This window comes from Cinclus cinclus, chromosome 5 (genome assembly GCF_963662255.1).
Source record: "Cinclus cinclus chromosome 5, bCinCin1.1, whole genome shotgun sequence".
In the NCBI taxonomy this organism is placed as follows: Eukaryota; Metazoa; Chordata; class Aves; order Passeriformes; family Cinclidae; genus Cinclus; species Cinclus cinclus.
In genome coordinates this window covers 56,621,918-56,646,503 of record NC_085050.1, presented here as the reverse complement: position 1 = coordinate 56,646,503, position 24,586 = coordinate 56,621,918, and the positions used below count along the sequence as shown (strand labels likewise).

The following is a 24,586-nucleotide window of genomic DNA, read 5'->3' as shown; positions in this document are numbered from 1 at the left end:
TGCCCGGACACTCCCGAGCTGTCGGCAGGCGAGGGATGGCGAGGGGACGGCGGCGGCGGCGCCGGGGGAGCGGCACGGGAGGTACGGACCGGCGGGAGCGGCGCTGGGAGACCCCCGGCATGGGTCCGTGCAGGTGGAGCCGCTGAAACGGCACTGATCTGCTGTGCGGCCCCTCGGGGACGGGTCGGGACGGGACGGGCTTAAACGTGTCCCAGCGGGCAGCACTCGGAGCGGGGGGACTGGAAGGAGGAAGAACGTGCCGGGGAATAGACAGGGATTTTCCTCTCTAGTTCTATGTCTGATGCGTGAGAAGGGTGGGCAGCGAATGACCAGAGGTGTTAGGTGAATTAGGGCAGGCTTTGCTGATCACCGCCTTTCATTCTTGGGCATCCTGGGTCTCAGACACTTGGGATAGAGCAGAGCCACATGCGAGTAACTGAGTCCCTGGTTCCTCTAGGTCGGGAGAGCATTTGCAGCCCCTCAGCTGTAGACAAGGAGGTACTTCCTTCGGCTGTAGAGAGGCAATGAGTGAATTTTCCATCATTGCTTCTTCTCCAGAACCTTGTAAAGTGCTTGACTTGAAGGCATCCTAGCCCCCAAGGCTGTGACAAGTCTGGGGTGGCCAGATGCCTCAGGAAGTACTTTGTTGTCATCAGACACTCTCCACAGGTGTACAAGAGCAACAGACTGCTTCTGCTGATGTTTCACTGGTTGTCTTGGGAGCTGGTGGCACAGCAGCCTAATAGATGGAGAAAGGTCCTTTAGTGTAGAGTCATCCAGCATGAAACAAACCAGTGGGTAGGCAGGACACTGAAACCCTAAGTTAGGGCCTGAGAAAGTAAGTCACATACACTTCTCACTTTCTCCTGAGAAGCAGAAGCTCTTGCTGCAAGCAGTAGCACACTGAGATCTTGGGAAGGGGGCCGAGGTGGTTAAGGTGCCTGCTGCCATAGCATGACCATCGTGTCTGTCTGTGTGTCCTGCAGAGTGCACGCAATCGCAGAGTAATGAGAAGGTGCGGTGCTCAAACCACAGTGCAACACACACACTCATTCTCTTCCATGATGGGAAGCTTTCTGAACACTGGGCCGAAGCTTCAGAAAACAGACCCAAGACAAGGTAAGAAGCTTTCACAGGGTGGAGGTGTGGATGGCAAAGGTCAGAAAATGCAGCCTGCTTTTCCCCAAGGTAACATCCAAGAATTTGAGGAACGTTCCTGTTTGTAGAAAGGTAACTGGAACACACATCTTCCTAGTACCCAAAACTTTATGTTCTTTTTTAACCCAGCCAGAAGTGCACAGATTTTTAGGATGGTAGCAAGATCTGAGCTGTTTGGAATGCACATGAGACAGGTTTCTCTCAAACTTAGTAAGGATCAATGGAACATACCAGAACAATGCCGATGGCTTGCAAATCACCATGGCTTGGGAAAACTGCAGGTGAAAGACACAAGCATGTCTGAACCTTACCACTTTCTGATGATGCTGTGCGGGTAACCATCATCTACAAATGTCCCAGCACTTTGCTGTGTGACTTTCTTGCCCAGGGCGAGATAACAGAATCAGGCTGAGCATGGTTCTTTTCCAGCTTCTTGTGGAGCAAACCACAGAGAAATCAGTTAGCCCTGCTACAGCAAGACAGCATAAGAGAAGGGTGAATCAGCTTAGAGGTGACCTATATTTTTCCACGTATTTCCTGCTAAAAGTGATATGGCTTGGTCAGCAAAGGATCTTTGTCCTTTATTTTTTTGTCTCACAGCACAGCATCTATTTATTTTGATTTTTTCCCCTTATTTTTGTAGGCTGATACAAGAACTGGGAAACCAAAATATTGTTCAAATAGCATGTGGGGACCAGCATGCCATGGCACTATCCAGAGGTAACCTCTTTCAAGAACACTCTTCCTCCAAACAGGAGCCATGCTTGCTCTGAGAAGGCAGTGTTTGTAAAACTTGCAGTAGTTGGTGACACCATTACAAAGTAATGAGCAGTGGGGACACAAAGTGCTGTTGCTGTCAGTGCTGCTGCTTCCTCCCAGCATCCAGGGATCTGCATATCTCTAGTTCCTGAGCACCATCCCTACACAAAGGTGTGTTGTGGAGAGCAGATGTGGCTGCCCCACTCTGCAATCACCAGACCTGCTCATTCTTAAGTTGCAACACCTTTCTGGTTGCAAATATGACTTTAGGGGCTTTTATTCTTGTTGTGCTGAGTCACATGGCAACATGGGACTGTCCCAAAGAGGTCAGAAGTAAGCAAATTTGGCCACACATGATAGTCTTGCCTTGGAACTAGGTCCCTGGCAACAACACTGAGTTCTGCACCTACTCCCAAAGTGCAAATAATCTAAGGAAGAAGTGAGACTAAGCTGTTTTCTTTTGTTCTGTGTGTGAAGGGGGTGAGCTCTTCACCTGGGGCTGGAACACCCATGGACAGCTTGGAGTGGGGAGCCAAACCAGGTTTACTCACAAACCACAGCTGGTGGAAAGACTAAAGGGCATCCCACTTGCTCAAATTGCTGCTGGAGGGGCTCACAGCACCACCATATCACTCTCCGGAGCTGTTTATTCTTGGGGAAAGAACAGTTTTGGACAGCTGGGACTTGGAGACACTAAAGGTAAGGAAGGAGAGCACTGGGAGGGTTTTTTTCCGGGTCTGTGACCTCACCAAAGTGCTCCTCAGTATTGTCAAGCTCCTGTGGAGCAGTGGTGGACAGTAAAGCCTTTTGAAGAAAGTCTATCTGGAGATGTTCTTTGTTTCCTGACCAGGAAAGGCATGCAGGAACAGTGTATTTAGGGGGTGTTTTTCTATAGAGAACTTGCAATCATTTTATGTGGCTAATTGGATAGTATGGGCTCTTAAAATCTCTGAGGTCTTACAGGTCTATTTCTACAGCTGTCTTGTCTCCAGGAAGTCTTGCATGAAAGAAATTAATTTTATATTTTTTTAATCTTCTTTAATTCTCTGTAAACACAAAGTGAGAGAATAATTTAAACCACCTCATCTTCAAACTTAGAATGCTAAGAAGAGTTGCCCTAGACAGACAGAACATCTAATCTGAATGTGTCCACACCCTTGAGAATCAGGTATTTTAAAGCCAAGTACTACTGGCACTTCAGATATGAAAGTACTGCATTTTGCTTCAGACCAAAGTAAATGAAAATAAAGTAATATAAAAAAGAACATTATGGGAAAGAGTATGTTATACTGGAGGGAAAACGACCCAAACCCAAGCTGTAATTACATTAATTGCTGTAAGAGAGGGCTGAAAAGCACTTAATCTTCCTGTTTTCTATTTTTTTCTGTATATGAGACCCTCCAGTACTCTTTCAATTTAGCAGTATTATCTTCTTTCTAGACAGGGACTGCCCAACATATGTTGGAGCTTTAGAGCACTGGAAGACTGTATTTATCTCCTGTGGGGCAGATCATACTGCAGTTCTCTCCAAGGTGAGTCTGAAATAGAAAGTCAGCATGGAGAAATTGGGATGGTAATGCCTGCTTGCACCTGAACCTGAAGGTGATTCCCAAGGGATGTTATCTAAGCTATTGGGAAAACTAGTCTTTTCTCATATTCCTGTCATCTGCATGCAGCTTTTTGCAGGGATATGGTGAATGGGAATCCTGAGGCAAAGAGGTGCAGTTCAACACCCAGTACTTTTTGAAAATACTTTTAATAGTACATTGGGGACTTCAGAAGATGTGAGCGACTTCTGATTTACTGAGGTTTACTCATATAAGTAAAATTCTTAAGCAACAGGGAGTTATTCTCAAGAGTTAAATTGCTTTTCTCAGGAGCTCAGTGATTCGGGCTTTACAGTGTATGATCTAGCTTGATGCAAAGTGAACCCTCCTCATGTTTGAGTCCGGGATGTTTTGAATCAAGTCCCATATAACATGTTGTGTCTTGCTGGCTCTCATTCTTGGTTGTGACCATTTGAATGTTGTTAATAATGTAGTGATCCTGTTGTTTGTTTCTTGGTTTCAAGGAGGGGCTGGTGTGCACCTTTGGAGCAGGAGGGTCTGGCCAGCTGGGTCACAACTCTACCCGGAATGAACTCCTGCCTCGTGTGGTGTCTGAGCTGTGGGGAGCAAGGGTTTCAAACATTGCCTGTGGAAGGTGGGAAGTGCCAATGATTGGTCTTCTAAGGTCAATGCCTTAGGAGAATCACTGAAGAACAGTAGGGAAGAAGTCATCAAGATGTTCATATCCCTGTATCACAATAGGTCAGCATTGTCAGAGTACCCATCTACTGTTCAAGTATAAGCCACCCTCCTGCCAGAGCCCAGTGAGAGTAGAACCCTCAGTCCCTGGTGAGAAGTGGGAGAGAGCTGCAAAAACCAGCAAAAAGCCCTTGGTCTTCCTCTCTTTTAATAAACAAAGTACTGGGTGTGTACTGGGTTCCAAAGGGCAAAGGACTGTCAAAAGCCTGCATCAGGAAAGTCACTGAATTCCCATCCAGACTGACAAACTGGTAGGTTCTTAATAAGAATTGAAGGGCTGTGATAATTACCCAGTTTCACTTTGCCCAAGCAGAACTGGGCCAGACAAAGTCTCCTGACAACTCACCTGGGCTTGGTATCAGGCTCAGCAGCGTAGAAGCTGCATGTTTGAAAACAGAAGGGTGTGAAGCAAGCATGGCATAACACTATTTTTGTATGGGGAACCCAGGTAAATCACAAACATTAGAGGACAGTATAGGACATATGAGTCCATAGGTGTCTTTATTGCTGAATGTTCATGCAATGAAGCATTCTAACACTGGTTAAAGGGATTCTTTATCTGGACTATCAGGACTTTTAAAGACAAGCTTCAGGTCTACACTCTGAAAATGTATTTGTAAATTTTATTCTGCTTTGCCCTGTGGTTTTCACTTATTATGACTTTTTTCTTTCCCTGAACAGACAATCCACTCTGGTCTATGTACTTTCCTTGGACAAATTCTATTTCTGTGGTTCTGATGATGATGGACAACTGGAAGGTGACAGGAAGCCAAATCAGTTGATACCAGTTCCCATCAATTCACCATTGAATAGTGGAAAATCCTGCCAGAGTAATGACCACCGCAGATGTATACAATCTGTATTTGTTTCTTCCATGGAGATGTTTGCTTTCTTGATTTCACATTTACACTGAAAGGCAAACATTATGTCTCATGCTTGCTTGGCTATCCCAACAAATTCTACCTGGAGTTATTCCATTTGCTTCTTAATTATGGGTAATAGCCTCATGGACTTTCAACTCATCAACTTTCAACAGATAACTACTACCTGAAGGGTTTTTTTACTGTTCCACTGTTGTGAACTCATCTCTCTGCAGATAATGAATGTCTCTTCATATGTTCCTATGACAATCTTTTTGTTTTTTCACAGAAAAGAATGCATCAAAAAAGGGGATTAAAATTATTGCAGGAGTAAATCAAAGTTTTGCCCGTTGCAAGGAGAACAAGGTATGTGCACATTTGATCATAGCTTCTGATTTTACCACAGTCTGCATTACTGCTGGAAACATTTGGATTTTCCATCATGCTTGTAGCACTTCAATTTTATATATATCTATTGCAGTTTTTTCTGTGCTTTACCTACAGACTAACTTGTAAATATATATGTTCTGTGGTTAATGCATCTGGATCATGCTGGATGACCATTAGTTTTTTCATACTTAGGATGAAATCTTCTTGTAGTGATTGGATTGAAAAAAAAAATCCCATCTGCTACATTTTTAATTTTGTCAATGTTTTAATGTATTTCACACAGAATTCGTATTTGGATGGAATTGCTACTCTGGAGGATAAAGAAGTGGATGCATGGATTTCTAATTCTAAGTGTTGTGAGAGTATAAAAAAGTAAATCAGAGACTTGCTGTTTGGGTTTGTTGCTGTTTGGGTTTGTTTGTGGTTTTTTTCCCTGGTACATGATTTTCTCTAAAATTTATTATTCTTTGGAGGCTATTGTAGGAACTGTTGTTCAAGAATTTAGCCAAGGCACAATCTTGTACCTTGGCACAAAGTTGATAAGGACCTGCAAGTTAAATCAGTGAAAGACCCTGCCTGCAGACCAAGGCCTTGTGCAAAAAGCCTCATCCAGAGTACCCAAACTAGAATGCTGTGCCAGCATTTAAAAATTAGTGGTCACTTCTTTGATTTCCCATTTTCTAAAGCAATATGTATATACCACTGTAGATGCCTTACACTTCTAGTCTTTCTCAGGTTTTATATGGGAGGTTAGTTTCTTTGGGAAAGTCTAGCTCCAGCTGTTGATTTTGAGCGTTTTGAAAGCTTGGCTAGCTTGGAACTAAATGTTTTCCTGATGACTTTTAGAACAGTTTGGATCATGTGAAAAGTGGTGGTTGAGAGGGTGAAAGAGAAGGTTCTTTCCAGATCTCAGTAGGAAGGGCTTGACAGCAAGTTGCTTGATAAAATAGCTGCTTCAGTTAGAACTGAACCAGGAATACCAGGAGCCAGGTTCTGGGAACCCAGCTTTTGTGCAGCAGTAAATTGATAGCCTGATGGATTTTCCCTCCACATGCTACAAATATTCTGTCCCTGGAGGGGATTCTCCTCCCTCCCATGTTGCAGTGCTTTTTATTTTGCATAACAAACCAAAAAAAGCAGCTGATGTGCTGACCTGTCAGGAGAAGAATCTCCATGATAACATTCACCAGACTGGAGCACTGGCTGGTATGGGATGCTTGAGCAGGCTCCCTCTCCCAGGACAGCAGACATGACTTGCCAAAGATCAGTAACTTCTCGAGCACAATGTCTTCTGCAACACTGACAGCAAAGTGGTGCTAAGAAAAGTTTTGTGTGGTCAGGCGCAGACACCCTTGTACATGATTTTTGTTCTTCCAGAGTTAAAAACCTGAAGTTGAAAGGACTGACTTTCTGTTTTTTTACTATCAGGAGTATCAGACTGATCTTTTCTTCTGAGGCTTGCATCAATGGAAGCTTTCTGGACAAAAGGTAGCATGCGCTTAGACACAACAGAATATATTAGCTGCATGTAAACTGACCAGAAAATATTTTAGGTCACATATGTAGAAAAGATTTATTTTATCTGAATTTGTAAGAAGCAAGTCTTTATTTTTCAAAGCTCAAGCTAATATTAAAATTTGTATAGCCCTAGTCCTACTGAAATGTGCTGTAGAAGCTCATATTTTAGAAGATTATCCTTTAGTGATATTTGGTAGATGATGATATTCCCTCCAAGCAATATTACAGCTCTCAAAGGATCCTTAATATCTCCTTCTGGCACTGAAGTGGAAGTAATTTTAAGGTGAAATACAGGACTCTACCATTAATAGTTCACAGCCACACAGGACAGAAAGGACAGGATGTTAATCAGGTCATAAAACAGTGGTTTGTGTTGTCTGTCTTCTTAACACATTAAATTATACTCACAGGAGCTGGGGCTGAACTTTCCAAGTATTTTCTGATATTACAGTGCTTCATTATTTAGTAGAAAAATTATTTCATGTTCTCTTTTCTATGTTGTGATAGAGACAAACATTTCAAAACTTCCAAAGAAGTCTCAGGCGTAGACATGTCAGAAGTGAAACGTTTTTATAAGAAGATCAGTAAAAAACAAACAATCTACCAGGAGGTAAGGATTTGATATAACGATGCTCACTACACAGATAATGAAAAGCTTTGGATTTGTGTATGAAACTTAGGAATTTCATGCCAACTGATTTACTTTGGCAAAGCATAATTGCATTTTAACCCTTGTCTTTTTTTTTTTTTTTCCCTCTGAAGGTGCAAAACGTGATTAGGAACTTACTGCCATCATTGTCTTCCTCTCCCGTCTCACCTGAAAATTTCAGAGTCTACTTGATCTTGCCTTTCCTTCTGCAGGAGAAGGATGGGAACTCTTTCCTTTCTCTCATTCTTCTGGCTCAAGCCATCATGAAACTCCAGCCAGAGGGCCTGCAAACTCTTGGTAGGGTTTTATGATGGTAGAAGTGAATAATTTAAATGCTTGATCCTTTTCTGCTACAGAACAAGTGTTATTATCACTGATGTAATGTGTTCCAGAACTTGAAATAATTGCTTTTGATAGACATAGAAACATGGGGACTATGCAGCAAGGCACAAGAATTTTAAAAATTCTGTCTGAGGTTTAATAGTTTTTGTAGTGCAAGCTTAAACTTTTTTTTTTGTTTGTTTAATTAAGTCGATAAAGAGAGGAAAAGCAGCTCTATCCACAAATTGCAGTGATTTGTATTTTACCTGTGACTTCACTAGCTGTTTTCTTTCCAGAATGCCTATGGTCAAATCTAGAAACATCCTTTTTCAAGGAGCTGGTGTTTCTGTATCAGAGGGTTTCCCAGTACATTCTGTGTAAATTTGTCATGGAGTTCATAACAATGAAGCCAGGCCGCCTCTTCAGGTTGGACCCAGCTGAAACTGGGCCTCTGGAAATACTGCATATACTTTACCAGGTAAGAAAGTGCTTGGATTCTGATTACACAGGGTGTCTCAATGTAGCTTAGAGTATTTCAAGACTTCTCACTTGTTGAATTCTCTGGGTTTGGCACTGCTTCAGGAATCTCAGTTTTGACAGTCCTGCTCGAGTTGTGCCAAACTGGCCCTCTGTAGGGATGAAGAGCTAAAGCATGTTATAGCCCCTGGTAGGGGAAAGAATGCTTTCAGTGGTGTCAGGAGTGCATCCATTGATGCCTACACAGCTGTGGATGTGTTATCCTCTAAGTAACATGCCCATTCCCCTTTCTGCTGGTGAGATCCCTCACCCCAGTAACTGCTCAGAGCATTTAAAGACAACCTATCTGCTTGGCTCATTGTGGCTGCCACAGTAATGCTCTGTGATGCTTTAAGAGCCTGTTAACCTGACAGATTCTCTAGGACAACAGCATTAGAACCTCTTTAGCTGCACACAAACAAGGGAAACAAAGGAAGCAATAACTGTGTTCTTCTGGACAACCATACTTTCTCCTGTGGAGATGTTCAAAGTTTATGAAAATCAAGAGTTCAAGCACACAGTATAAAGCAGAGAGACTTGTTTGATTTTGTTCAGACTTGAATATCCTTTTGGCTGAGAATGCAGAATGGGGTCTCAAAGTTTTGACTTTTGAATCTGTATTTATGCAGATAAATAAATTCAAAAGTGCATCAGGCCTACTCCTCTGGAAGTAATTACATTATTTGGAACTTTAAATGTTCACTGTCCCCCTGCAAGTATCTTTTCCAGGCAACAAGTACGAACAACAGGGAACCACAGAAACATGAAAGGCACTCCAAGGGAAATATACTTTTCCTGATGGAGTCCTGTTAAGGGATCTTAATTGTACATGAAAATTGCTTTCCTGCTAGTTTATACATGGCTTTCTAAGACTTTTCACTGTGAAGCACTGTGCTACTTGCAGCACTTTTATCCCTTAACTTCTATGCAGGGTCTCAGAGCACTTTCTGAAGAAAGCCCTGTCAGTCCTGTCCTGACACAGGTTACAGCTCACTAGTTCTGCTGCTGATATATTCCATGTTTCAATGCAGGTGAACTCCAGAACTGGTTTCAGAGTACATGAAAGCAATTTCTATGTACCTCAAGTGAGAGAGATTATCAACTTTTGTGCGTGCTACAATACAGTAGTAAGTATAAATCTTATCAGCAGTGCCAAACACTCTTGTTTCTTTTATTTAAATAGTTTATATGTATATATGGAAGTCAATTCTAGAGATTAATCCAGCACATCTCAAAGACATTTTATTTTCCCTAAATTATGCAAGCCTTTTACCATCCCAGTGTTCCAGCAGCTACAACAGAGCTGAGACAATCCCTGGTTCTGAGAGTTGGAGTTGCCCTCCAGCATCTAAAGCATCTATTTGCTTTGAACTAGTAATCACTGGGAAATAGCAGCACAAGGGATGGTTGCTATACTTTGTGCTACTCTTGATTTTATTACATTTAATTAAGAGAAATATTTTGAGGTGTTTTTAAACTTTTATTTAGAAACCCTATTGAGCATTTCAATGTACTTACAATCTTAAAACTAAGATGTGGTAATAAAAAATAAACTGTGGCATTTCTTGATGACAGAGTGAAGATCAGCTACCAAATGCAGTCAGTGTCAGAGCAAGCAGTATGAAATGGAAACATGCATAGTAGGGGTTTCCTTTGGCAAAAAAAAAAAATAAAGTAAGCTTCCTGGGAACTTGGCTGGAATTTGTAGGGCAACTGCCTTATTCCTTCTTAAGTTTTTGTTTGCTAATGTACCAGTTTTGTACCAATTAACCAGAGTGGAGGAGGAGGTTTGAGAAACAGCATAGAATCAAAAGCCAGTCACGACATTACCTAAAGTTGCTACCTTATCATAGTGAAGGTATAACACTTTAAATCAGATTATTTTTAGACCAGTATCTATTTTTGGTATTACATATAATAAACCCAGCAGTTTTTAAAAACAATACACCATAACCTGAGTATCCAGGACGTTTTGGTTTAGCTGAATTATGGAAGATGCTGTTAAAAATCATTCTCTCTGTTTTATTCTTGAGGTGTTACTGTAGACAAGTGTCTGTCTGCATGGAGAGGTTAGGTGCCTCTCTGTTTCTCACTCACAGGAGTGTGTAGAAGCTGTTTTTAGGATGTGAACCTCTGTTAGAGAAGTGCTCATGCACCCAAGGGCTCATTTCAGAGACGTGGGAGTTTGCCAGGGTACAGACCAGCATTTCAGTCTGCACACATGTCCCTGAACTCTGGTTTCACAAGGGAAAATCATGTCATTTCCTTTCTTCCTTGTCCTTTCAGACAGTCCTATACAAGCTGAGCAAGTACCCATGCATCTTTGATAGAGAAAACAAGATCCACGTTTATACTACAGAATGCAGGGCTCTGACCAATATCTCTGCTGTAAGTACACCCAGTTCTGTTACCAATCAGAAGAGATAAACACACTGCTAACAGACTATTACTTCAATCCTCAGATACCCCTTATACACACCTCTGAGCCATGGAAATTTTGTGTCAGAAGACAATGCCTTCTGCAAGACATACGAAAAAATTTAAAATCTGCCTCAAAACAAGATTTCAGGAAGATATTAGAGGTAAGATACTAAACTGTATTACTTGTTAGCTCTAGTACATCTTGCTGCAGTGCTCCTTGATTTTCAGTGTTACTGAATATTGGTAGAAGGGTTTCAGTATCCTCTGAGCATAAAAGAACTGCTCATCAAAATATTATACCATAGATGATGTAGAGTAAATCTGGAAGGCAGTATTTTACATCCTTATTCCAGGCAGCTTTGTTGGCTTAAGTTAAATGCAAGTGGCAGTGCTATTTTGTGAGGCTGCTTTGGGGTAATGGAATACAATTGCTCAGTTGTCAAAGTCCAGTACTGTTGCTGCTAGACTGAGTTTTGAGACTTTATACATAGTACATTAAAACCCCAGCATTTGGGGAACCAGCCTGAGGGGTCAGCAAGCAACACAGCCACACAATGACATTTCTCTCAGGGACATGCTCTCTGAAGGAAAAGGAAGGATAGTGCTGGCTGGAGAGATGAGCATCTGATTAAAATACTGCTGTGTCCACGTGCCTTTAACCTGTGGCTTCCACACTGATTCAAAGTTTGCCAGCAGTGTTTCCCACAGGAATCATGATGCTGGCCCTGCCCTGCAAAAAGCCATTAGGTGGCTGACATGGGAGCAGGCCACCTGCCCAGAGCAGAGTTCAGCTCAGGGACTATGTGCCCCACCTGTCACTAACACAAAGTCTGGCACCATGCCTGTGCCACAGGAACCATGGACCTTGGTGCCCTGTAACCCAGTTCTGGCGCTTTCCCAGTGAGCTTTCTTGCCAGCCAGAGCTGTCAAAGCTTTTCTTTCCCATTTACTTTGGAGAAGATTCACAACGGCTCTCAGAGCTACCTTTCCTTCCTGCTTCCTCACTACTCCAGCTGAGAGAGGCATTTATTTACAGAGGCAGTGAGGGTGTGCTCTGTACTGTCCTCGAGATTTTGAGTCTCCAGCGACTGCACAAGCTCTGACAAACAGCTGCCCTTAGCTCAAGTCAGCCTTTGGGCACACCTCTTGTGAGCACTGCCTTTCACACTGTGCATCACAGTATTATTTGCCCAGCAGCAGCCTGAAAAAATATAATAGCACTGTTAGTAACCAACAGCATTTACAGCCTGGGGCAGCATTTACAACTTGGCGCTTAATTTTTGCATTTTTCAGCAGTTAAAGGACATGAATGTGTTTTGTGTTACAAACTACCCAAAAGCAAAACATAAAAAAGAAACCTTCATTGTAGCACTAACCTGCCCCCTTCATAGCTGTGTCCCTGTCAGAAAGTTCTTCAGACAATAATGAGAACTTGGCATGTGGCACTCTCATTGTTGGCCTAGAAGGAAAAGATCTGCAGGTACTGCACATACAGATATGGCTATCAGCCAAGCAAGAAATGTCTTAATTTGACTCAAGTTTTGTTATTAAACACCAACCTGATTTAATTTTTGCTCTTCTGACAATGAGACAAACATATTTCAGTACACACATCTGGTCGAAAAAACCCCAAATCTCTCAAAGAGGGGTTCATATCACTGCATGTTTTAGTTTTAACTTAGTTTATTCAGTCAGGGTACAGTTTTTACTCATGAAAACGAAGGTTTTAATTAGTGCCACTACAAATGCACAGCACTCTTGAAGGGATAAAACAGGGAATTAGTGCTTCTTATTACTCCTGCTCTTCATCTGCATTAGCAGTAGTTAACAATGGGCTGCTACTTCATACAGTTCCAGGTCCTACCAGGAAAATTAAACCAATCAGTAGTGCCAGTCAAATGAACTGCAATACTTGAGATGCTAATGAGATTAAACAAATTATGTTGATTTAGAGAAGCCCAGGGGTTAGCAAAGGCATCACACTAGTTGTGCCTAAAAAGCTTAATCCCCATCCAAGTCCACAGGTGAAAGAACACATAAACTGGCACTGTAACAGGAAGGAGGAGGCTGTAGAAACACAGGCTGGTTGTGCTGGTGCAGCCCTGGGGGAAGGTTTCGTCTACGCTGGCCGAATAGAAGAGGCCTGCCAGGGACAGGAGGGGAACGAGCACAGTCAGCGTGGGCAGGGAGGGCAGCAGCCCCGCTCCGGCCATCAGGCCGCCTTTCCGCCGTGCCCGGCGGCTCCTCAGGGCTGCTCCGAGCCCTCGGCCGGCGGCTTCTTGTGCATCATCCTGGCAGCCTCCGGAACCATGTTCGGGATGCCGTCGATGATGGGGTACGCGATGCCCAGCTCTTCGTTAATCAGCTCGTTCGTAGCTTCTTCGTACCTAGCCAGCCGAGTCGGGGAAGGAGGGGGGGGAAAGGGAGAAATATCCAAGCAAAAACATGAGGAGCAGTGACTAACCTGGGTTTGCCCAGGGCTTAGGGCGCAGCTCCCCCGCCCCATCCTCACCTCAGCGGCCGCTTGGAGAGCGGGCACACCAGGAAGCGCAGCAGCGATGGTTCCGGTGGCTGCGGCCGCGCTGAGCCGGTGCCTGTGCCCGTGCCTGTGCCCGAGCCCTGCTGCCGCTCCTGCAGCCGGTGGCAGTGCCGGCCGTGCCCAGGGCTGCCCGGGACCGCCCGCAGCAGCGGCAGCAGCGGCAGGGCCGGGCCGCGTAGCATGGCCGCCGCTTCCGCCGCCCCGCTCCGCTCCTCCGCCCCGCTCCCCGCCCCTTCGCCCCGCTCCGCTCCTCCGCCCCGCTCCGCCCCGCCCCGCTCCCCGCCCCGCCCCGCTCCTCCGCCCCGCTCCGCTCCTCCGCCCCGCTCCGCCCCGCTCCGCCCCGCTCCCCGCCCCGCTCCCCGCTCCGCCGCAGCGGCCTTGGTGCGCCTTTCAGAGTGTGAAATACATCAGGATTATCTTAGCTCGGTTAGGGCGGTTTTCGGTGTAAGATCTTTGTACACTTTCAAGCTTAATCAGGTAGAAAGGAGACCTAGTCAGTGGAACAGGCAGCAGCCAGCATTCCCTAGCCAAGGACATCTGGGGACTAAAAAGCCTTAAGGCTGCAGTAAATTAAGACACTGATGTATGTCTGTATATACATTGCTAACTTGGCAAAATACTCGAGGTCCACCTATCCTGTAGCTGAACTGTGTCAGCTATAGTACTAAAACCCACACCCACAGGGCAAAGAGATCCCTGTGCAGGTGAAGACCCTTCCCCTGAGGGTGTCTGGAATTTAGCTGGGGTTATGTAACTTGTTTGGAAATTACTAAGCAAGCATAACAGACTTGGGACAGTTACTAACTCTGAATTTCTGTGTATAAATAATGGCTCAAAGACTCTGGTGCGTCGTGCTTGATTTGTGGAATACCACCGAGTGCCCAGGTTGGCACAACCATGAAATAAATAATCAGCGTGTCTCTCTCTCGCGTGTGTAATTACTGTCTTGTTGCACATCAGGTAAGGAATCTGATTTTGTGGGCAGCTTGAATGTCTCTATCTACGGGTGTCTTGGGTCTTGCAGGTGTCTTTTGAAGGTGAGATGGGGGTGGACGAAGGCGGGGTGTCCCAGGAGCTCTTCAGAATTGCAGCCAGCACCCTCTGCCAGCCCAGCACGGGCACCTTCTGCCACTTCCCCTCCGGCCTCGTGTGGTTCCCCAGACAGGTAAGGCAGCCCTGCGGGGGGTGGATGGATGGGGGCCTCACCCATGGGAAGAGGCAGTCATGGCTTTCTGGTGTGCTTGTTCCTAACCAGGCCTCGAACTGTGAGGATGAGGACACCTTCCTCTTAATCGGAACTCTGTGTGGAATGGCCCTGTTTAACCACTGCACGGTGCCCTTCCCCTTCCCCAGGGTGCTCTACAAAAAGCTACTGGACCTGGCCCCCACCCTGGAGGACCTTGAGGATCTGCTGCCAACCGTGGGCCGGTATGAGCCCGGCATGGCCCAAGCTTCAGCTGGGTCCCTTGCCTTGACCATGCATAGAGAGATCCCAGAGGCTGAATTTGGGACACCCATGACATCTACATTTACTGTTCTGAAGCTGCTAGAAGCCACAGATTTCCAAGCAGGTCCTTGTTCAGGGCATGGATGTTGCTCTCAGAGGCTGGCATTGCCAAAACAAAAAGCCAGACCTCATGGCTTAGAAGGTGTCAGATCTCTGCTCCACAAGAGCTTAAGGCCACACTGTGTATAATATAAAGTTCAAACCACTTTGGAGTGTAGTTTGGACTTAGAAAGAACTAGAACTAGGAAATTAGAAAGAACTAATTACCCAATGATTAATGTTGTTTTTATTTTTTTCTGATTTACTAATTAACAATTTCTACAGTATCGCCTTGCACAAGTACAGTATTATGAAATGCCGAAGTTGTGCCAATTCTGAGAACCCTTGTGTTTCCATGCACTGGGAGAGCAGATATCAGGCAGACATAGAGAGAGAGGTGCTGCTGCCACCAACATAATGCTTCTAGGCCCCTGAAGCCTGTCTTCCAGGCAAGTGATATAAACAACCAAGATGAAAACCCCATACCATGAGCCAGTGACTATGTTGAGGTGCTAAATTCCAGAAGTGCTAAGTTCACTGAGGCTCCTTGGTGAATTGGAACACAAGGTTGCCTGCGATACTTGATGAGATGCTGCACCCCAAAACAATTCTCCAAGATCATTCCACTGTTCCACACTTAATTCCTCACTAGATAATCTCTGGAAGCAAGGCTGTGGTCCCAAGCCCATTGTTCACTGAACTTTGTGTAAAGTTAACCACTCAGGGCATGGGGATGGACTTGCCTGGAAAGCTTTTTTACTGGAGGCGTTTGTGCTCAACTTACATCAGCAGCATGATGAAATTTCAGGGTTATATATCATGGTTCTGTGTGAGTGTAGGTGTTGTGTACCTGTATGCATTTAAATACTGCTTTTCAAAGGATGTTTTTTAGCAGAGTTTGAAAGTGCATTGAATGGTCATGCTTCTTGTCTCTTTAATCCCTTTTGTGTTTGGACAGGAGTCTTGGGAGAATTTTGAATGAAGAAAGTGATAGCTTGGACTTGGACTTCACGGTAATACATCCCACATAGGTACTTGGGCAAAACAGTGTCCCAGTGCAAATGACACAACTTACCTGTAAATTCAAACTAGTGAGAGTGCCATGTCAGGCCCTTAAGGAAAAATGAGAGATGTAGCACATATATATATCTGTCACATATAGATATAGCAGCCAATGTTTTAATTTATTTGCCTAGATAATGGAAGGAGAAGATTCCACAGATGTTGTTGAGCTTAAAGAAAATGGTGCCAACATTCCTGTCACTAAGGATAACAGGTCAGTTTTATTTTTATATTTCTTAATCCTGTTGTCTTGTTACAAATGCACGAAATAACATGTCTGTACCCATATACTGTCAGAAAATATTGACTTCTGTATTGTGCCGTTGGTCTTGGTCCAATAGGTTTTACACTTTCAGTTTCTGCTGTACTTGCTTCATGTGTGCCAAACACTGGAAGTTTGTGCAAGCCGTAGATGACATGGGGATCCTTGGACATCCTGTTATCTGCATATACAGACAGCTAGCATTAACAGGAAAAGTCCTAACAAATGTAAAAAATAACCTTGAACAGTATTTTCAGGCAAATACAGATGATTTGTCTGGGAAACCCAGCAATAGGTACACTTCTGTAAGGGTTTTTTTAGAGCAAAATGTTTCCTGCTTAATTACATATATGGAATGTCTCTTGTACATAAAGGAGAAGGAACAATCTATCAATAAGGCTTTGTGTCAATATTAATCTTGGCACAGAGGACAGAGAGAAATTTTATGTCCTGAATTATGCAGATGATCTGAGTACCCATAGGGATCCATGAAAGGGCTATTTAAGAAGCTTGAAGTACAGCATTTACACTGAGTTGATTGTACAAGTACAATGTCACTACACAAATCCCCATCTGAAGTAGAGAGAAGAGTGAAACTATTGATTAGCAGCTGTGCAAATATTTATTTTGATTTCAGGGAAATTCTTGGGCATTCAATGGGAGTTAGGTCTGCTAGGTTCCATCTTTTATAATAATCAGGTGTCTGATAAGATTTCATTGGAGCATTCACATGAAATACAAACAGTGTTACCAAAATGAATCAATTCTGGCCAGAACTAATTCTCTTTTATTTGTGACAATGCTGCCAGCTTTTTCAGTGAGTAACTAATTGCCAGTAACAACTGGTCTCAGTGAAGTCTGAGTCTGTACAACAGAGCAGGTCATATGGAATAAAAGAATAAAGCATAAAGTTTTCTATAATTTAGAAAAGCACCACTAATGCTCATTTGGTATCTGTTGCAGGAAAGAATATGTTGATTTGTATGTGAATTATATGTTCAATAAATCAGTACAGAAGCCATTTGAGGACTTTATGCAAGGGTTCTTAAGAGGCTGCCCAGCTAGAAATTGGAAGATTTTTTTCCCTGAAGAGCTGCAGGTTCTTCTCCAGGGACACACAACATTTGACTGGCATCTGCTGGAAAAGGTACTGTATATAAGCACGGTGTCCTTCTGCTCTATCTGCTAAGCATAAACTAATTCTGACCTGTTCTTTCATTGAGTGCATAACAGATGGACAGAAATTCAAAGAACTTTCTCTTTTATTTGTGTCTATGTTCTGATTCTAATCTACGTCAGCTACAAGAATAAAGGGGAATAAGTATCAAGCCGTAACTCAGGGATTGTCATTGAATCTTTGAAAAACAAATGAACAGATTCCAGAGGTTAAGGGGATTTGAATATCTATCAACAGGATTATAAAATTTATCACATAAAATGTTGCTTTAAATATAAATGGAAATATTGAGGATTAACTGGCCTGTTTTATTTTTGTCTTCTGACAGAATGTGATGTACAGAGGGTATGAAAAGTTAGATAGAACCATCAGGAATTTTTGGACTGTGTTTCACAGGCTACCAGAAGAAAAAAAGAAAATGTTTCTTGGTAATGTATTAGGCATTTTAAACTTTGCATAGCCCTTTTCTTTTCCCCACAACACACATTCCAGATGGTTGTACATCCAAACTGTAGCTTTTCAACGTGTTTGCCCCCGCTGCTGCCACATTTTCTAGGGAAAACCACAAAAAAGTAACACAAGGAGTTGCACAGGGACAGCTCTGACCCTTGTCACATCCCCTGAGGTTTGCATCAGACCACCCTGAAGCTTGCAGTTACTTTATCCCTTACTTCTGTGGTTGTGTTGTTGGTCAGAGGCCACAGTTTGTGTGAGTACACTGTTGATGTAAGCAGTTTGCCTTTCTGAAAGGGTTGCACAAGCTAGGTTGTCATTTTTAAAGGTAGAAGGTCATACCTAGCCTGGCCTTTCTCATCCACAAGGTCAATAATATAAAGTAGAAGAGGGCTTGTAATTACTATGAATGGGTAAGAGACTTCAATCTGTATTCAGGTGCAAATTCAACAAAGCATAATGTTTATCTTAAAAAATATCAGTATGTTTACATTAATTTCCCTTCATAATTTTCATTAACATTAATTATTTTAATGATTTTCAGTTAACATTTTATTTTGTTTTATAATTCACTAACTTGTACTTGTTTTTCTTTTTTTTCTTCCTTCAGCTTTTTTGACAGGATCTGATCGAATCACTGGCTATGGACCAGAATGTTTTAGATTTTGTATTGCAGATCCTCGAGCAGAAAATCCAGATGAGTTGTCTCCCCGTGCCAATACTTGCCACCTCATTTTGTTCCTCCCCAGATACAGCAGTAAAAAAATACTCAAAGAGAAGTTGCTTTATGCCATAGAGCATAATGAAGGTTTTGGACTTGCCTAAATCTGGGATAGAAGCACTTTAAAGCAAAAATAAGAAAACTAATATTTGTTCACATGCCATATTTTCTCTTAATAACTCCAATTTACTGGTTTCTACCCTGCCTTATTTTTACTGCACTTTATAAACACCTGCATGTGTGTATTTGCTGAGGTTTTACATTGCTTATGCCAGAGCTTCTACCAGATACCTCATAGTTAGACTGTAAAGTTAGGAAAGAAGAATCCTTTTTGGCATTTCGGAGAAGCAAGCTGATAACCAAGCATATTTACATATATATGCAGGCAGGGTTGTGTTGGAACAGCGAGCTCCCAGCAGCAGGGATTCTGTGATTTGTACATTTATGCATTAGCAAGCACACAACCAGGATGTGCTAAGCAGTCACCCTTGCTAGGCAAACTGGGGTAAGGTTTTAATCTGTGTTACTTAAGGCTTCTGTTGGGGAGCAACTAACACATTTATTGAGGCTGTGAATTGAAGGAGCAGTCTGTGCTCACCTGAATATGGTCTGTGATTTATCTGAGAGAAATTCTTAGGAGGATTTGATCATTCCTAGACTTTTTCAAAAGCTGCATTAATGAATTATAATAATATATTTTTTTTGTTATTTAGTGTGATAATTGTGATATTTGTCATGTATCTTTATCTCTTCTAAGGAGGTGTTTCACAATTAAATCATAAAATCTTAGGCTTGGAGAACAGCACTGTCTACAGAGCACTGTGGACATGAGGCTGGCAGGGCTTCTGGAATCTCATTGTCAAAACAGTGCAGAGCGCTGTCAGGGCATTAACAGTGTCAAGACAGGATGTGTGTTTTCTGTGTGTTTTGCTGTGTGGAGAGAGGGAGAGAAAAAACAGTCATTATTTTTCAGCAGTCTTCTCTTTGGTGTGTTAAATGTGTCAGGGGACACACATATGTAAAGAAGACTTCCGCTATCTTAAATTAAATGATAATGGATTAAATTTTCACCCCTGTAGCTGTGTTCTTCCTTCTTTATGTATCTGCCTACGTAGATAAGCATAGCAGGCAGTGTGTCTATGTTCTCTGTCCTCCTTGGAATGGGGGGGGGGGCTGTTCACATAAGCATGTTTCCAAGAGCTGCATTGTCTATGCTGAACAAGTCAGTCTTTCCTGTCTGATGCAGAATAACATTGTTTCTTACTTAAAAAAAAAAACAAAACAAAACAAAAAAGGCAAGCTTCCTTTTAAGTTACAATATAGTAATTAGTAAATAAAAAAAAAAATAAAATCAAGCATTCACCACAAGCATAAGGGCAGTACAGGAAGGCAGATGGCATGGGAGTGTTGATGGGAAGAGGGGAAATAGGACGTCAGAGGTTGGCAGCTGCCAGCAGAGGGGAGCAAGGGGACATGGCCTGCTCAGGTCTAACCCCTGTCCCCCTCACCCCCCTGAAACAAACAGGACATCACAGGGGTGCCTGCATCCTCTGAGAAAGGCACCACTCTGGTGTAGTTTTGTGGAGAGAGGGAACTGGCAGAAACCCAAGTTGTTGCCCACATCTCATGTCTGGCTGATGCTACCATACCACCACAGATTTCTCTTTTGGCAGCTTAGCCTGCTGTTCTTCATCAGCCTGCTCCTGGCTGTTGTTTCCCTTTTTATGGTTTTCTTAGCCTCTGGTAGGACTTGGAAATCCAGAGTCATCTTCTGTGCTGTGCAAATGCACAAATTTTGGAATTGAAAATAACCCATTAGAGATTAAATGATAATAGGTTTATTTAGAGCCTGGAGGTATTTCCTTCTCATCATGTATGATGTAGCATCACATGGGAGATTAAAGCCCAGAGTCACTTTCAAGGCTATTTTTAGTTTGTCCTCAAATAATCCCTGCTTATATATATATATATATGTATGTATATATATATAACTTATATAAAGATTTTTCAGAGTAGTGCAGTCCTCTCTGATTTTCTGAAATTAACTTGGACACTGAGTTGTGTACATTTTCTCAAGCAGTGCCTGTTATAAAACATGCAGGAGAATGTAGCATGAGTGAATATCACATTCAGCTGTGAGTTCAAAAGGCTTCACAAAGGCAGCAAAAGTATATTGAACCTGCAGCAGGATTTGTTTTTAGGCCACTCATCTGAGCTGAGCATCACCTGTAGACAAGTGCAACAGCAGCCTTGAAAGTTCTCCAGGAAGCTGAAATGTAACCAGTTAAACATTGGTTTCAACAAGAAACTCCTGGTTCCCTCACACAAATTCCAGGCATTGCTCCATAATTTTTTTTTTTTTTTTTTTTTTTGTGTATGTACCTTCCCCTCCTTGACTGTGCAATCTGAAACAGACAACAGAGTGTAAAGGGAAATGTTCTATTTTGCAAAGGTCTCCAGACGATGAAATAAACAAAACAGAAACAAAAACAAACACAGACAAGTATGTTTTCCTCTATCTATGCTTTTGGTTATTCTAGAAGCTGCCTGTAACATTGGTTAAGCCAAAGATGTTACATCACAGGTGTAACTTTACTCTGGGGTAGATCTTTATTCTAAACACACGTGATCCACGCAAGTACAGGGGATTTTTTACTTGAGCTGTCACACATTTTCTACTAAATGCACGAACACTGCAAACTGCCAGAGATGTAGCATACGGGCCACGGATAATTATAGACGCTGGGCTTACCTAGGGACTTCTTCCCCCCATCCTGAGCCCTTGCAAACATCTGTCTGAGGTTTGCTCCAAATACTGACTGTCATTTTGGTGGTCTGAACGGGTTCCAGCTTGTGCATTGCTCTTGTGGAGCACAATCTTTTTCTAGGAGATGGCACTAAAAACAGAAAATCAGTACTTGGGAGTTACATAATTGCTTGCTCGTTGGCCTTTTTTTTTTTTCTTTTCCCTCTCTCAACGGAGACTTTGACAACAAACCTTTTTGTGAGGTTGAAACTTCGTATAAAATTTGAGTTCCTAAACAAATGAGCCTGCCCGCTGACCAGAGGCCACATAAAATGAAGGAGAAACAGGCTAGAGGAAAGAAATTGGCTATTGTTATTAGTAAGTGGCATTTCGTGCTTAACTGATTTTCAAACGCTTTTCAAGCTGCCTTTCCCTTGAGACCTTCGTTTATAAAGAACAGCTTAAATTCTGGAATGCGCTTAATTTCTCCCGCTGGTTTCTACTGCGTTTAGAGCAGCTACTGATCTGCAAGGCTACATCCCGGGAGCCCAGCGGGCTGTCCCTAGCGCTCCGCCCGCGCCCCGGCTCCCGCGGCATTCCAGCACCGACGGGAAGGCCAGGCCCCCGCCGGGCACCCGGAGCCCACGGCGTTCCCCGGCCCCGAGGAAAGGAGATTCCCGGCCCGCCCCGCGCCCGCCGGGGGCCGGGCCCGCCCTGCGCATTGGCCGCGCCGCGCGTCACTCCCGGCGGCGGCAGCAGCGGCAGCGGGGCCGGGACTTCCTCGTCGCCGCGGCGGCAGCGGCGGGGCTGGCGGCGGTGAGTGCCGGGGAGCGACAGATCAGCCCTGCGGTGGGGCTGCTGCCGGTCCCGGTCCCGGTCCCGGTCCCGAGCCCGTGCGTGGGGGAGCCGGGGTTCGGGCGTGGCGAAGCCCCCGCGGCGCAGGACGCGCATCCCGAGCCCGGGGCGCGGAGCCCGGGGCGGCCACGGGGCTGCGGCAGGAGCCGCTCGCCGCTGCTGCCGCTGCTGCTGCCGCTGCTGCTGCTGCATCTGCTGCATCACCTGGCTGCGGGGCGGGCACGGGGCCGCTGTCGCTCCCGGGTCGGTGTGTGCCCGCCGGGAAGCGCCGGTCTGGGCGTGGGAAGCAGCAGCAAGAAGTCCGCGGTGTCCGGGGTGAAGGCCGGGAGGGAGAGGTGTTTTTACTGGGATTGCAAGATGGAGGTGATGGCGCGGAGGGGTGTCGTGTTTTATTTTAGGTATCTATTTTTATATGTCTTCTGTGGGGGTATCTCCATCTGGGGGCATGCGGCTGTGCGGTGGAAGTGCTCAGCTCCTGCTTTAACTCATTTGCTGGTACACCTCGTATTCTCTTGCTTTGTAGCGTGGTTTACATTGGACATTGAGTTGGACCGAAACGGAGGCAAAAAAGAAGAAAGTGGGCTTGAAGGCTTAGTGGCAGAAAGAGGCAGTAAATTCCGTCATTGTTGAGCAATGCTGGTAGAAGAAACACATTTGTTATCTGAAATCTCACAAACAAGAGGGAAGGAAAAACTTGTTTATTCATGCTCTGCCAGTTGGCAGGTCTCTTTGTTTAGAGAGCATTGAGCCTTGAGTGTTGTTTGTTGCAATTGTGATATTTACTTAGGTGACTTTCCCAGAAAGGGCACGGAGTGGAAATGGCCTTAGAATACGTTTGTGTGATTTTTCAGGAGAGACATTAGAGCTTTTAAAAAGAGAGAGGAAAAGAAGAAAGACACAATACATCCTGTTATGATCATACATGCAGTATTGTTGTTTTACCAAACCACCGGGGCTGTTTTTTCACCATAGGATATATACTTAGTTTGTCAGCAGAACCTTATTATAGCAGAGGGTGGGTCTTCCGCCCACAGTAGATTCTCTCAAAATATTCCTCACAGTGTGAGGTTTTCCTAGCTCTAGCTGTGCTATGTTCATCCTTTGCTGTTTTGTTCATGAATTATTCCTGGAATGCCAGGGTCTGAGGATGTGGTGTCGTATCTCCCCCCCCTCTGTTTTATATGTGGGGAATTTCTGCAAATGACTGGTTTTACTGCATTGCATCTGTTCTTAGCTCTGAAACATGAATACCAAGCTGGCTGGGTTGGGATTTCTGAAGAACAGGAATAGGTGATATTGTTGAGTACTGCAGTTCTTGTGCTTTTTGCAATCCAATTTTTAAAAGGATCTCTGAACTTTAATCCCTGATTGATGCATTTAAGAAAAACTTCTCCCCTAAGGGTTTTCCATCTGGAGATAGAAATTCAGCTTTTTTAAGCTGTATTGAGCTGGGCACTAGGAATATTAATCACTTATATAAAATTCTAGCTAAGTGAATATAAGTCATATATATATTTAATATATTTAATACATATGTGTGTATGGGCAGGTACATGTCTGTTAGTGCTTGCTGACGCTAGAAGCTTTTTATGTAATTGTTTTAGTATGAGGAAGGTATGCAGTTTGTAGAGGTAGTTGGCAGTGTTTCATGCAATTGTACTTCCTCTGTTACTGTCAAAGAAGAGTAACTGCCTTAACCAGGTTGGAAGCAGAGTGTGAAATTGTCATTTAAAGTCTCGTTGTGTTTCAGGACACAGCTCCTACTCGAACATATAATGTATCAAGACCTCCAGCAGTTTGTTGTTTTTTTTAAGGGGGAGGAAAAAAAACAGTCTTAAAGTCATGGTTTTAAAAATGTCTTCAACGTAAGTAAATTCACCAGGCTATTTGAAATATTCAGCTGTGCCTGTACACTCAAATTGTGAGTGGCTGTGTTGTTTTTTTTTGCTCTGCTCTCCACTGGAAAGTATTGGTCTGTTTCTCTGAAACGGAGCTGCACAGAGATATACTGGAAAATGTTGATGGGGCTGGCAGTCGATAGAGATGATTTAAAAAAAAAAAATAGTGAAAACCAGATTTTCTATGTCTGGTATAGGGATTGTTAAATATGAGGAACTTCAGAAAATATGGCCTCTAGCATGAATGGAGGGTTGAACTCTGAACTATCACCCTACTGTTTATATGGATTACTGGGAGTTTGAACTCCTGTTTCAAATAGTGTCTCAGCTGGAGGAAAAACCCATCACTTAGAAATCACATCATATCCCCTTGCCCATTAGCAGCAAATTCTTGTGTGGAATATGAACACAAGGAAAGTAATTAATGTA

At 43.6% G+C, this 24,586-nt stretch overlaps 4 protein-coding genes across 4 annotated transcripts in view; 2 read left to right on the top strand and 2 right to left on the bottom strand.

Annotated features, from left to right (window-relative positions):
• Nucleotides 1-35: 35 nt before the first annotated feature.
• On the top strand, nucleotides 36-18,997 carry LOC134044580 (E3 ISG15--protein ligase HERC5-like). The gene is made up of 23 exons (XM_062493847.1): nucleotides 36-81; nucleotides 987-1,119; nucleotides 1,802-1,878; nucleotides 2,395-2,616; nucleotides 3,358-3,449; nucleotides 3,989-4,119; nucleotides 4,905-5,053; nucleotides 5,373-5,449; nucleotides 5,757-5,845; nucleotides 6,902-6,961; nucleotides 7,499-7,601; nucleotides 7,754-7,937; nucleotides 8,258-8,439; nucleotides 9,509-9,604; nucleotides 10,764-10,865; nucleotides 10,940-11,059; nucleotides 14,462-14,602; nucleotides 14,693-14,865; nucleotides 15,942-15,996; nucleotides 16,180-16,259; nucleotides 17,271-17,454; nucleotides 17,813-17,912; nucleotides 18,548-18,997. The coding sequence occupies exons 1-23, from the start codon at nucleotides 36-38 to the stop codon at nucleotides 18,760-18,762; spliced, it is 2,811 nt and encodes a 936-aa protein (XP_062349831.1). The 3' UTR covers nucleotides 18,763-18,997.
• Nucleotides 12,480-13,111, bottom strand: PIGY (phosphatidylinositol glycan anchor biosynthesis class Y). The gene has a single exon (XM_062493849.1). It carries the CDS (start codon nucleotides 13,109-13,111, stop codon nucleotides 12,881-12,883), a length of 231 nt encoding a protein of 76 aa, XP_062349833.1. The 3' UTR covers nucleotides 12,480-12,880.
• Nucleotides 13,144-13,634, bottom strand: PYURF (PIGY upstream open reading frame). The gene is made up of 2 exons (XM_062493848.1): nucleotides 13,411-13,634; nucleotides 13,144-13,285 (listed from the first exon to the last, which is right to left on the bottom strand). The coding sequence occupies exons 1-2, from the start codon at nucleotides 13,617-13,619 to the stop codon at nucleotides 13,144-13,146; spliced, it is 351 nt and encodes a 116-aa protein (XP_062349832.1). The 5' UTR covers nucleotides 13,620-13,634.
• Nucleotides 18,998-22,177: 3,180 nt separating the features above from the next.
• HERC3 (HECT and RLD domain containing E3 ubiquitin protein ligase 3) overlaps nucleotides 22,178-24,586 on the top strand; it is a 43,515-nt gene continuing 41,106 nt past the window's right edge. Inside the window, exon 1 of the mRNA XM_062493015.1 lies at nucleotides 22,178-22,220. The gene's annotated coding sequence lies outside the window, so the exon portion shown is untranslated. The remainder of the gene's footprint in view (nucleotides 22,221-24,586) is intronic.